The following is a 12,322-nucleotide window of genomic DNA, read 5'->3' as shown; positions in this document are numbered from 1 at the left end:
ACCGTATAATCCGAGTCCTCTTAATCGAAGTGACAGTCCAGTGCCCATCGATGCTTCATAACACTGTAACCAGTACTCCAAAATTAGAATCAGTTTCGGTTACAACAGTAATATCATATGACAAGTATTTGGAAGATATTGCCCCAACGGTCCAGAATGCATCTGGATTTAATACAATTAAAATACACCTGCTTGCCATTATTATTGGGAGGATTAAGCTTCAATGCTCAACGCCAAAACAGGTACCGACAGAATACTACCGGATAGCAGATCATGTGGTTTGTCTGAAGGGTAGACTGCAGGTGCAGATTTTAAGCAATGTCAAGATTTCAGCTCTGAAATGCTCTAATCCTCGTTTTTCCTTCTTACAGTAATGTCCCCGGAAATAGCGACGGGCCGTGTGCGCTCTATGAAGGCAACACGCCTCGTGTTAAATAAACATCACCACTTCAAATCAACCAATGCCCTTCCACTCTGGTCAATTTATTAGGTTGCATGTTTCATTGACTTTTGCTATCTATTTCATACTTAGAGTACTTCGCAGTTGCGATGGCATTGTGCTTCTACCACACCTATCAGAATTCAACTGTTTACTACTGATGAAAGACTGTGGCTACCATAATGCACTTTGAAAAACAAAGAACCTTAATAAATAAAAAAAAGCACGAACAAAATTTATGGAAGTGCAAAGCCTTTACTATACTCTGAAAAAGTCTCGTGTGTGTGCACGAAGAGACTGTCCAGAGCGAATTCGCATCCGTTGGTTTCCTTTCTTATTTTTCTCTTTAAATTGAACTACTGCACTATCTTAGGCGCTACCGCATAATACAAGAGGTGATTGAACGTGACCTATTGCAATGCGTGGTCTTGCAGAGTCTCGATGTGGCTTCGTTTTGAGAGAAGTTTGCTCTGTCCATTTGTACATTCGGAGCCACGTATTCAAAACCTGCACTTACAAGACATGTATCCACTCACGGTCGCTACGTGTCTGCGCGATATTTCTTCACTGATCATCCTATTTGGCATTACGAGTCTCTGTCACACTGAACTATAGATACCGAGAAGTGCTCCGAAAGCAAGAAGCGCCTTTTACCTAAACTGATACTTTTGTAGAAGTGGAACACAATGATGACACGGTCCCATTTTACAAAATGAAGGGTACCAGGCAAGACTGATTTGTATACACCTACATAGGATTACCTAAACTGAAAATGAGGAAACGTGCACTATACATAATGTAAATAGTAGGGTTAAAATGTACAAGATATGGGTAAGATGTAACAACCTTGCAATTATTTGACAGAGGGCGCTCAATTATATTGGTCTCATTTTACGGATATCGGATGCAGGTCGCAAATCGGAAAATGACGCCCGCAGAGATCGGGGCTGCGTCATAAATTCGGTCATCTAGGTTCACATCGCCAAACAGTTTACAATCAAGTCAGTCAGTTATGCTGAAAAAGCCTTTTCCATATTGATATTTTTGCTGTACAAATTATTGGGAATTTCTTGTTATTTCCTTTTGGATGAGTCCACATAGGTACATGTCCGCCACACTCTCCACTGGTTTATTTCCGTCCGGCGATGTCAAATAGCCGCTCGTTGTGCTCAACCGTATCGTCGAAGGTGGATGACGCCTCGTCGAGGCCCAATCCCCTGGCCAGGAAGTATAGTGGTCCGCTGCCCAACGAGGTGGACCCTGGCCCGGCAGAATTCCTCTTGGCAGGTCTGAGAGTGGTGATGATAGAGGAAAACTGGCATAATAATGATCAGTCCCTTTGCACCACAAATGTTTCAGAAACTAAAAGAAATCCAGGTCACAGCACAAGGTCAAACAGTAAACACAAGAGTGTATAACTAAGTTGCATTCGGTTGGCGCTCGCGCTTGTCGAAGTTCACTCTTAGGAACCCTAAAAATAGTTAAGCTTTCACTCAATAGAATCTGTGTAAATAAGAAAACTGCACTTTCTTCTTTTTCATTATTTTGAGAGGGGGGTGAGGAATCATTTCTGCAATTAATCGTGAAGTGGGTCTCCAGCTCCTCATCGCGCGATCTTCGAACTGGCAATCGGTATTATATTGGCGTAGGCCTACGTTGAGGCGGCTTTCAGAAACACGAAACCAACCGACTCACCCTGTGTCGCCGCTGACCGCGCCGTCTACCACGGCCAGACTGTTGTCTAGTTCCTGCTTAAGCAGCTGAGCACTGTGGACGTATATATCGCGGAGAGACATCCGCAGGAGGTGCACCATGTCACCACGGGGACGCCTGCAAAATTGTAATTCAAATTAGAAGCTCCAAGCCTGATCGTTTCATAAACGGGTATACATCAGTTTCCGGATTTCCTCAACTCGATTCGAGATTTTCAATCTGACAGTCAAATGTTAAAAGAAATCATTAACCTCATAGGAATCCAGTTTACTAAACCAATCGCTTTTCAGCCTTTTAAGAAAGGATGCATTTTCAAAATGTTCTTTTTATAGAGCAAACAGGTTCCACGGTTTGTCTAGCTCTTGGTCCAATACCATTCACTGCCCCCCTTCATGCTCTATCTTCTCGGGGAACTCCTTTTGCTTAGCGGGACCTGCCAAAAGTCCAGAAGCCACATGGTTTCTCACCCTCTAGCTGCACCTTGGGATGCCGTTATCCCCTCCACGTGGGTTGAAGCAAAGCCCGCCCCCACAATGCAGGCTATAAGTAGGTAGGTTGCCAAGAGAGGCACGGAGGAGGCCATGATCCTGAAGTTTTCTCGCTCTTCCAAATTTAGAAATACTGTAACAGTTCCAGTAGAAGCGACGAAAAAAAGAGCTTGGCTGTTAATGTAATACACTGATGGAATGATGTTCGATTTTGCCACTGTGACCACCACGTGTAAATATGAATTATTATTATTTTTTATTTTGCAGTGTATATTCCTTAAAATTATTGTAGCTTTAGAAAAGATCATACAAAATTGAAATATTGCATCATTAATAAACCTGTCCATCTTAGATTGGGAACATATCCAAGTGGTGAGGTTACTGTTTGTACAAGGAAAATGCACTGATAAACTAAAAAAATAGACCAGTGAGAAAGTCGATTTTTAGTAGCAACGAGAAGCATTCTGCAAACGACTTATAATGAAAGTGTAGAGGTAGCGGCTGAAGGAAAACGTGTAACTCGTCTGGTGCCTTTCTTGTTCAGGTGTTTTGATAGGTATTTACAAACCGATAATCCGTTTCATTTTAGCACTCTTTCCCTTTCCCTTTTGCAGAACCCGAGTTCCGCCTTTGGCCCGCGCCTTCCCCAATGGAAAAACCACTTACCGATGTTAGGGTTCTATGACACACTCATTAAGACAACAAAACGATGAATTTAAAGCTTAAAACCTCAAAGTGACACATTTGCTAGCGTATTCGTTGCTTGAATTACTAACAACTCACGCTTTTTTTCTCACTAAAGAGTCGACTTCCGGAAGGTCACGTTTCATAAAGACGTGGCAAAATATTCCGCTAGTCTGGTTCCCAGACCTGATGAATATAACTATCACTGTTATTTGAGGGTCCGGTATCAACCAATGTCCGTAACGAAATTGCAGAAATTCCTCCGTTTTCCGAAATATTCCAAAATCTTTGTGGTCAACGTTCGGATAGAATCGTTTATGGTCTTACATTTCTGCCGTTTAAACGCACTTGTCGACAACTGCACTGTAAAATAATACTGATAAATGAGCAGTGTTGTACTATATTTTTTGCAACATTAATCTACTGTGAACAAACATTTGGACAGTGTGTGTGTGTGTGTGTAAGTAAAACACGTTTAAAAAATAGTGTTTCTTAAATGTGACCAACATAGCCGTGACCAAATATCACGTTGCAACGCCTGCATCTAATATGTCATCAGGCAATCCAGTATTGTTCAGTTGTTTTTGTCTGTTTAAAGATAATTTTCTTGTGTATCTTGTGCCATTGCGTATTATAAAGGTACATCCCGATTTTAAAATAAATGAAATGATAGCTTCCAGCCCAGACGGAGCTCAATTATGGCTCATGACATATAGCGCCATGAACTACATGTATATTTAATCGTTGGCGATACATGACCTAGGGTTTTATCAAGATTCATCGGAAGTCTTCAGTCCAGGAAACCAGACTAATTTTCCGGCAATTAATGTATTTTCAGTTCACATTTTCCCGTCATGATCGTGAGCGTAGTCACTGGTTGGCTTGAAAGCAAAGTGCGCACACACCCATCATCGAGTGCGTGGGTGCATTATTAAAACCCGTACGCATTTGCGCGGGCTTGTGGTAGTCTGGCCAGCTTTTTTTGGGCTTCTGTTAGCAAAGATCTTTTGAATAATCAGGCTGCGATAAACATCCTGACCATGACCGATATTTTGTCCCGTAACTATTTTGGTTTTAAACATGAATTATCTTTCCTGCCTTTTCTAAACACTATAGACATTTTCAATTAGATCTGATCACGTTAAACCCACCTATTCAGACGTCAAACGCCCAAAGTGTATACTTAGCAACTGACGAAAAACAAATCCAAGAACCGCCATCAAGATGAAATTCAAGCCATCTGATCGCTGAAAGGAATGACTTCTTCCTGTTTTCGAGATGAGGTTGTTTAAAGAGCGCAAGAGAAAAATCCCAAGATACATGTATGTCTCAGCATGTGATGTAAATTTAGGAATTTTGCCACGGTGTGACGTATAATTATACGTATTTGTTATCAGAAACTACGCGCTGTAGAAAGCACGAAGGTAATACGAATATCTACACACTGAAGCTTGTCAACTGAAACAAAAGATGCAGTACAATTGAGTTTGGTGGAAATTACTGAAGTTTCTGAAAATTGATTTGTAGATTTTTTTGTGGAATTGCGCATTCTAAAAACTTCTAGGTCAGAATGACTAAGAATTCGGTTCTCGCTAAGGACTTGGCCCTTCCCTAGAAAACAAAAATCAGAATGAACAAAAAGAGTGTCGTTGTTGAACCGGGTAAGGGTAAGCCCCCTAACATTACCTGTTCCCGGAGTTTTTAGAGCGCATTTCAAGCGAAAACACGCACATTGGCAGTTTTGTCAAACACTATATGGTAGACAATAATGGATAATTGTTTAAGGTTGTGGCTGAAGGCTCTCAGCGTTTTTGTCCAAAGATATCCTCTAAACCAACAGGAACAGCGAATTACTTAATGTTAGAGATTTTAAAAATATGATTTTTGCTATCAGGAATTTGAAGAATATAGGCTATATTCAACAATGTCCAGAAAATAAAGGTGTGTCCTTACCTGAGATGTGGCGCTGGTTGCTTGTGGTGAAATCTGGCGGGAATGTGGTGCTGTCCGTCCAGTAGCAGCCATCCTTTATACCCTTATACCTATCACTTCTATTTGATAAAATACTTTGTTTTGCCTCCGGGAACCACTCAGTGCACCACCGTTTTAGCGCTACTAGCTCATCAGAAACATTAGTTGGACAAACAAGTCTACCTAACGTTGGTCATTTCGTACAGTATCACCGCCGTTTTTTTTTTAAATAAACGACTGAGCATCTTCATTTGCACCCCCAGACCATATGCTGCTTTTTCTCTCCAATGAATTTAGGAATATCTTAAAAACCAAAAGTCCAGGGAAGAATCTACTAAAATATTAAAAATTATCTTGGTTTGGCAATCAATCTCAAGGAAGAAAACGGAAATCGAAAACAGACCGTTTCTTTCAGTTATTGCTACAAGAAAAGAAATACAGTCCAACTACATTAGATTGGGTTAAATAGACAAGAGGCTACCATTAACTTCCTTTTCTTGGAAACAAGCTCCCAAATGTTGAGTGAAGTGTCATCAACCTTTGGGAAATGACATCACGGGCAAATGCAAGAAAACAACAACGTATTGAATTTCGTATCACGAAACTGGCCGCATAAATGAACGACGCGAGAGCGATACTATCAGCATCTCTCATAGAATAATGCGTCAAACGACGAGCATGCAAGTTAACTGCTACGGGTAAACAACACGTACAAAATGGTGCAGGCCTGCATGCACGCACGTGCGTTACCCGGGATATGAATAATGGCGCGAACTGTATCTCGGCAAAAGTGCTTTTTAGTATTCACATGTTGTCTCCAACACGCATTTTGTACGCCACTGCTCATTTGAGTTGCCCTATCCTACCGAGCAGCAAAGTAAAATAGATGAGACGGTGACAGCATTATGTATAATTATGAGAATCTCCTGTTAAAATTCGCAATATGCCATGTAAAGGTGTTAAAAACTAGACCTGCTATTGAATGAATAAAATAAACTTCATGTTCTTTCAAGAAAGACACAACAAGCACTGCTTTAACACTTTTGAGTGAGCGCATTAAGCAGAATGTTTTGTCATTGTAAATATAATTATCTCCCGTGTTGTTCATGCAGGACGAAAAGAAATTGGGCAATTTAGATTTAAAGAAATGAAACCAAGTAAGCTTTTAATATCGGTTACGAACCAACTATGGTTTTAGTTGCAAGGTCCATACGTAACAGGATATATGAATGACTACAAATTTCTAGGACCAATCGTGAATATCTGCTAACGTCACCAGGCGCTGCACGGAAATGTAAATTTGAATTGTGAATGGTACTATAATGACAACTCACGCGTTACACAACGAGCACAACGCCTGTCACATTGACACGCCACGCGTGGGATTTTTAATAAACAACTCACAGAGGCCATCGCCCCAAAGATAGTCAGCGCATTCTGTTTTCAGATTGACTATACAGACAGAGACATCAGATACCAAAACATCTTTTACACAAAAAAGATTGAATACCACCCACCCGCGTGTCTGACATTCACAATAAGTAATAGTCTGAATCAGCTATCGACGTGAGGTGGGCTGCGCGTCATAGCTTTTCATTGTGGGAGTGTTCTCCAATTTCTCTCCTGGGGTGTACTGGAGACAAGGCAAACCTTACAACAAAAGAATAATGATAAAATATCCGATACTTCGTACACCGTAAATTCAATGCTCAACAATGGCAATTGAGTGTAGATTTGTGTTCTTTTTTCATGCCTATTCCACGAAGTACGCCATTGAAACGGAGGATTTTCAAAATTATTGCACTGCCATGACATTTACGACATCAGAGACAACCAATTGTATTCAACATCCCCCCAAGAAACCCTGCTGTTTAAGCGTTTTATAGGAGCAAGTGGCTTTAATGACAATGAACACATTCATCCCACTCCCAATTGGAGTATATGAACAGGAAGGGAATGTGACACATTCAGAAAAGGTTAGATAGAGGTGAATGGACTATAATGTAATTCGACAGCCGGAATTACAAACCATTTCTGCGGTGGCACATCGCTCCTTGACAGCTGGTATGCGCGCGCCTTACATGCCTCTTCGACCAATAGGGTGTCGCAATTTCCCCCAAACACGCGCGCGTCGAGCTAAAGCATTGTGCGTGTCACTGCGGCGCCACCGCAGTTTCGGCGTCTAATTGGATTAGTCTATAGAGGATTTTTAAGTCATGTGATTTTTGACGGTCAATGTTCAGATGTGTGCGGAAACTCACGGGCCTTCCAAGTCTCTCAGCATTCAGGCGTACATGAAACTGCCATTAGAAACTGCTCATATTTGAAAATGTATGCACCTCCACAGACATGGTACGCTTTCTGAAATGCCTTTGACAGTCGTGTTACGTCATGTGAAAACCGTCTACAAATTACACCAGCTGGTCTCGGTAAAAATCCAACCTCGTTTCGGGAAAAGCTTAGGAGGCTAGAAAAGTACTCCCCCGTACACTGCACTACTGCATCCGTGACCCAAATAGCTGACATCGAGTGCCCCATCGGGCCGGGGCGTACAAGAAACGAGCAGAAGACACTTATCGTCGAGATGGAAGAGTACAATTCGTGACGCCATGACGCGATGATGTAGATTTTATGCTCACGCGCTAAGAGATAGTCGCACAAACATAACAACTGAGTACCATAGAAAAAAATAAAGGAGCCAGATGACCACTTGGTTTTGTCTCATACGTAAGCCTTTCTTAAACGTTCCTTTATTGGGGATCAACTCTTTTTTATCTTAATGGGTCCTCTATATTAAGGGATATCTTGCGTATCTATATATCTATATAAGGCTGACCCAGGCTCCGTGAGTGAAAGATAAACGAAGCTGATTTTAATTCAAAACTTTGCTCTTCCAGTTCTTGAACAGAAACCACAAAGCGAACAGACAAACCGGTGTCAGAATGAACAGGTAGGTGATGTATGGTGTTAACATTTAACCTGCGTATACAGATCTAAATGTCTATTCCTAATAGAGATATATCTATTCTTAATAGAGATATATATAGGTTCACTGAGCATGGGTTATGTAACGTTTCCTAATGTAAACAATTACGGAAGTACTAGTACTAAGATACAATTCAAAATCCCTCAAGATAATAGATTTATAAACACAAAACGTCGAGAGCGACCTGCTGACCTCGGAAGCGGAAACTTAATAGTGATATCTCTATTACGCAATAGAGATATCTATATTTTTAATAGAGATATCTCTTTTCCGTGAATAAATGTTAATAGAGATATAATCTGTATTTAATAATAGATATATCTTTATTCTTGAATTTAATGCTAACTCTGCACGCCATAGCATGTGATGTTGATGTATAGGACACACATAAACAGACACTGATTAAAATATGACGGCAGCTGCATACAAAACTCGCCGTTAAAGGTTTAAAGCGTGTTTAGACTGGGGTTACACAATAGCTACGCGAATAGCACGCAGGCTCCTTCTTGTTCCCCGTCGTGTCGCTTGCCACTTGTATGCTTCCAATGAAAATAAGTCCACAGAGATGAGTTTTTACTAAATAATCAACCATCAAAGGCGGTGCATCTTGGTTACAAAAGCTGAATCGCACCAAAAGGGTGTCAAACAGATAGAAACGAAATGCCGGGTGATTATTACACGTGCCTTGCGGTTTGCTAGTGTTGAATATGTATAGCCGGAGCAATCAAGGATGAAACCCCAACTTCAGTCCTATTGGAGTTTGGGCACTGAACATCCGCAAGTGAAACCATAGTACAGCGTTTCGATGGAACGTGTAGGTTGGTGACAGATCGGAACCATCTCACGAGCTTCGACAAGGCATTCATCACACAGGCCTTTAGTAAATACAACCAAACACAGGGCGGTGAGGCATTACAATTTCAAACGGTGAAATCACGTCTCTTCAATCTTAGACAGACAGCAGTGTCCCGGCCGGCATGCAATGGAACTAACACATGATTAACCTTTTTTCTAGGCCTCCACTTTTGATATCCTGCAAAACACGGGCCATTTTTATCGGATTATATACATAAGCCCACGCAGGGAAAGTTACATATTTATTGTCTGCATCTCTCGAAAGAGCAACCGCCAGTCTTGTTGGCAGTTACTACTGGGTGCATTTTTGCGTCGAGTAACTTTGTTTTTGATTTATTTTCTTTCGTGCCTTCATTGACATTTACCTTCTTTTTTTTTTGCTGATTCCACGACTCACTCTGTATTGGAAATATTTCTTGCATCTTTTGAAAGTCTTTGCATTGCAACTGCATTTTTATGTAGGGATTCGCCATTTTGATAGATGCGCATTATTAGTTCCTGAATAATTCATTCCGTTCATCATTAGCATTGTATGTTTGAATCTGGTATGTCCCTTCCCTACTTTTAACGAGTCGTTATTTTGCAGGGAATGTCTGCTCAGCTGTATGGTTCCTTATATATGGATCTTTAGCTCAGCTCAAGACCATTGTAATGTACCTGTTTAGTTTCACATTCTGCTCCATGTGTAATTTCTTATTATGCACCCCCAAGGAAGAAATTTAGCACCATGTTCAAAATGTACCCCGACAAGCCCGATGAAAACCGCGTTGCAAGAAATATAGATTAATTTGAAACTGTCGACGTGTTTCCCTCCATACTCCGCGTCCTTCTTCGCGTCCACGGCCGGAGGTTACAGACAGGAAATCATGACTTGTCACATAGTCTGAAAGCCCAACCCTTCGGATATCCTGCTGGCTTTTCATCAACCTGCACACCTTCTTCTGAAACCCTGCCTTCTTTTTAATATCAAGTCACTCCAGAGATGAGTACCAGATTAGATGTCGGGTTTCGTTGAACAATACCAGACCCCAAGGAATCGTCGCTCAGCGGCAGTCTCAGTTAACGAGTGGCAGTCTACGGCATGGATCCTTCCTTCAGGAGACCGTACGTCTTGAGCTTCAAAAATTGTCCAGGGAAATGAGATATTTGGATATTGCAAATCTTCGTTATCTTCATTACTCATCTTTTAATCATCTGTCTATAAAAACACTTCCATATCCGTTTACGTCATTACACACCTTTAAGTCATCTGCCCTAAAAGCACTCGTATCTGCGTGCGTTTTGTCGTAAAGCATGATCATCATGTTGGAGGAGACAGTATAATTAAATTAAAGGGAAATGATGACACCATTAAAAACAGGTATTTGAGTCAGCCAAATCCCAGAAACAAAGTTTTATTTCGACGAGGCCGAAGCGCGTTATTAGCACGTCCTTTACAAGGGTGTCGGCCATCGGCTAGCACCTTGGAGGCAACAATCCATCATGAGGTTTCTTCCGTTCGGACTAAGACGGATGCAGCCTGGGCTTTCTCGCAATAGCCCGTTGCCTTGGTATGGACTCAGCGGGAACATATGATGATAATGAACGTGCGACGGTGTATGGGTCACTTGTAAGCAGTACAACCACGGCAGTGCCGCAAACCAGGCCAATCTGCCAGCCAATGAAGCCAACGAAGAGATTTTGGTTCCTATGGAGTGCCTACAACTAACAAGAGACAGTCACCCTAGCTGCCTTGAGCAAAATCTTTAAAGGCCCAATGATTCATGTAACTGGTGAACGTCTGTCAGGACGATAAAGCGGTTGTGTAATTCGGCACAACGCTCGTGGAGAGGTGTTGTGCGCGCGTTACAGGCCTCTTCGACCAATAGGGTGTCGCCATTTGCCAAATTCACGCTCGTGTCAAGCACAACAACGCGCGTGTGAGCGTGGTACCACCGCAGTTATGGCGTCTCCTCGGATTAGTCTATAAAATGTCGTAAAAAGACGGCATACTTAAGCTTGGTCTACTGATTTTTCCTTGCATTTATTTGCTTTTGTGTAAAGCAGAAGTGTACACTGAGCAATTACATGATAAATCTCGATTTTTTATGATTTCTGGAAATTGTGTAACTTGCCCTCTGGCAAGGTCGAGTATAGTGCACTTTTACCAACCTCATTCTACTACGCGCATATTCTTGTCAACCCCAGTTCCAGCCTTTTAAACCTTTTTATTTCAAACAAATACTCGATGGTGTGGTGCTTTCGCTTACGTAAGAAGCAGCGGCAGTGGATTTTTTTTACACAGACATCAACATGCACCCGTATGTCTCACTAAACTCATTTTTCTCAGGTTGTTTCAGGGGTATTTTGTTGCCGTTTTGATGTTACGCTAGTAAATATTTATTTATCCATGGACAAAATTGCGATTTCATCCCAAGAAGAACATCTTAATGTGACATGGGTGTGTTCACAATATTTTCTCTTCTTTAGGGATTCAATGAAGTACATAGCAACAAGCAAGCGATCAATCTTTTCCCAGAAATGGTTTCAGTGAGTAAATTCTGGGTTTACAATTTGATCGAAAAAGCCTGTGCACTGAAACGTGTCTTCCCAGATGACATCATGGCAACAGCGGCCTAAAGTGTTCTGGAAAGCATGGACAATTTTTAATGTTTTTATCAAAGAGCACTTTCAATACTACCTAATATAAATGTCCAATAGTTTTAATGTATTGAAGAAGAGTGAACAATTGCAGAAAAATTGTGCTAAGAAGAAATGATTGCCGTTAGACTCGAATTTATTGTGAACCAGAGTGAGTCTTCTTGAAAGCAAATTTAAAAAGCTTATAGTAACATTGAAATAACTCTTTATAAGGACCCTGTCTAGAATTTCCTACAAAGAAAAAAAAAGAAAAGAGAAGTGGGTGATCTGTGCACACGCGTGTGACTACCCGCAATGCGTATGTGCTCAAGCACAATAAATAGCATGAAAATGATTGTGCTCATTCGGGCGAACACATATTCAACTTATTCTAGTTTTAAACCTTTTTTCGTCGAAGTAAAAGATAAAATATTTTAAAAAGTAAAAACTCAAACATGGTGCAAATTTGATTCAAACCTTAAATCTACCTATGTATAAAAATGGGCGCACTTGTTGCATTTCAGCGCACAAGTTCTTAAATTGGAAATCGGATGAATTGAAGCAACT

The 12,322-nt window shown here is 41.1% G+C and overlaps 1 protein-coding gene across 1 annotated transcript; it reads right to left on the bottom strand.

Moving 5' to 3' along the window:
• Positions 1-462: 462 nt before the first annotated feature.
• Positions 463-5,724, bottom strand: LOC110978299 (uncharacterized). Its single transcript, XM_087132672.1, has 4 exons — positions 5,278-5,724; positions 2,620-2,773; positions 2,135-2,269; positions 463-1,728 (listed from the first exon to the last, which is right to left on the bottom strand). Exons 2-4 carry the CDS (start codon positions 2,733-2,735, stop codon positions 1,569-1,571), a joined length of 411 nt encoding a protein of 136 aa, XP_086988798.1. The 5' UTR covers positions 2,736-2,773; positions 5,278-5,724; the 3' UTR covers positions 463-1,568.
• Positions 5,725-12,322: the final 6,598 nt, after the last annotated feature.

Source organism: Acanthaster planci, linkage group LG02, assembly GCF_054643075.1.
Source record: "Acanthaster planci isolate LZ-2023a linkage group LG02, COTS_SCS, whole genome shotgun sequence".
Lineage (NCBI taxonomy): Eukaryota > Metazoa > Echinodermata > Asteroidea > Valvatida > Acanthasteridae > Acanthaster > Acanthaster planci.
The sequence above is the reverse complement of the archived record's forward strand: the minus strand, read 5'-3'. Positions and strand labels throughout refer to the sequence as shown.

Coding starts and splice junctions, on each gene's coding strand:
- LOC110978299 (XM_087132672.1), bottom strand. CDS start 2,735: ATGGCCTCCTCCGTGCCTCTCTTGGCAACCTACCTACTTATAGCCTGC. Junction 2,270..2,619: donor TCCCAAGGTGCAGCTAGAGG/GTGAGAAACCAT, acceptor ACAATTTTGCAG/GCGTCCCCGTGGTGACATGG. Junction 1,729..2,134: donor GCGGTCAGCGGCGACACAGG/GTGAGTCGGTTG, acceptor CACCACTCTCAG/ACCTGCCAAGAGGAATTCTG.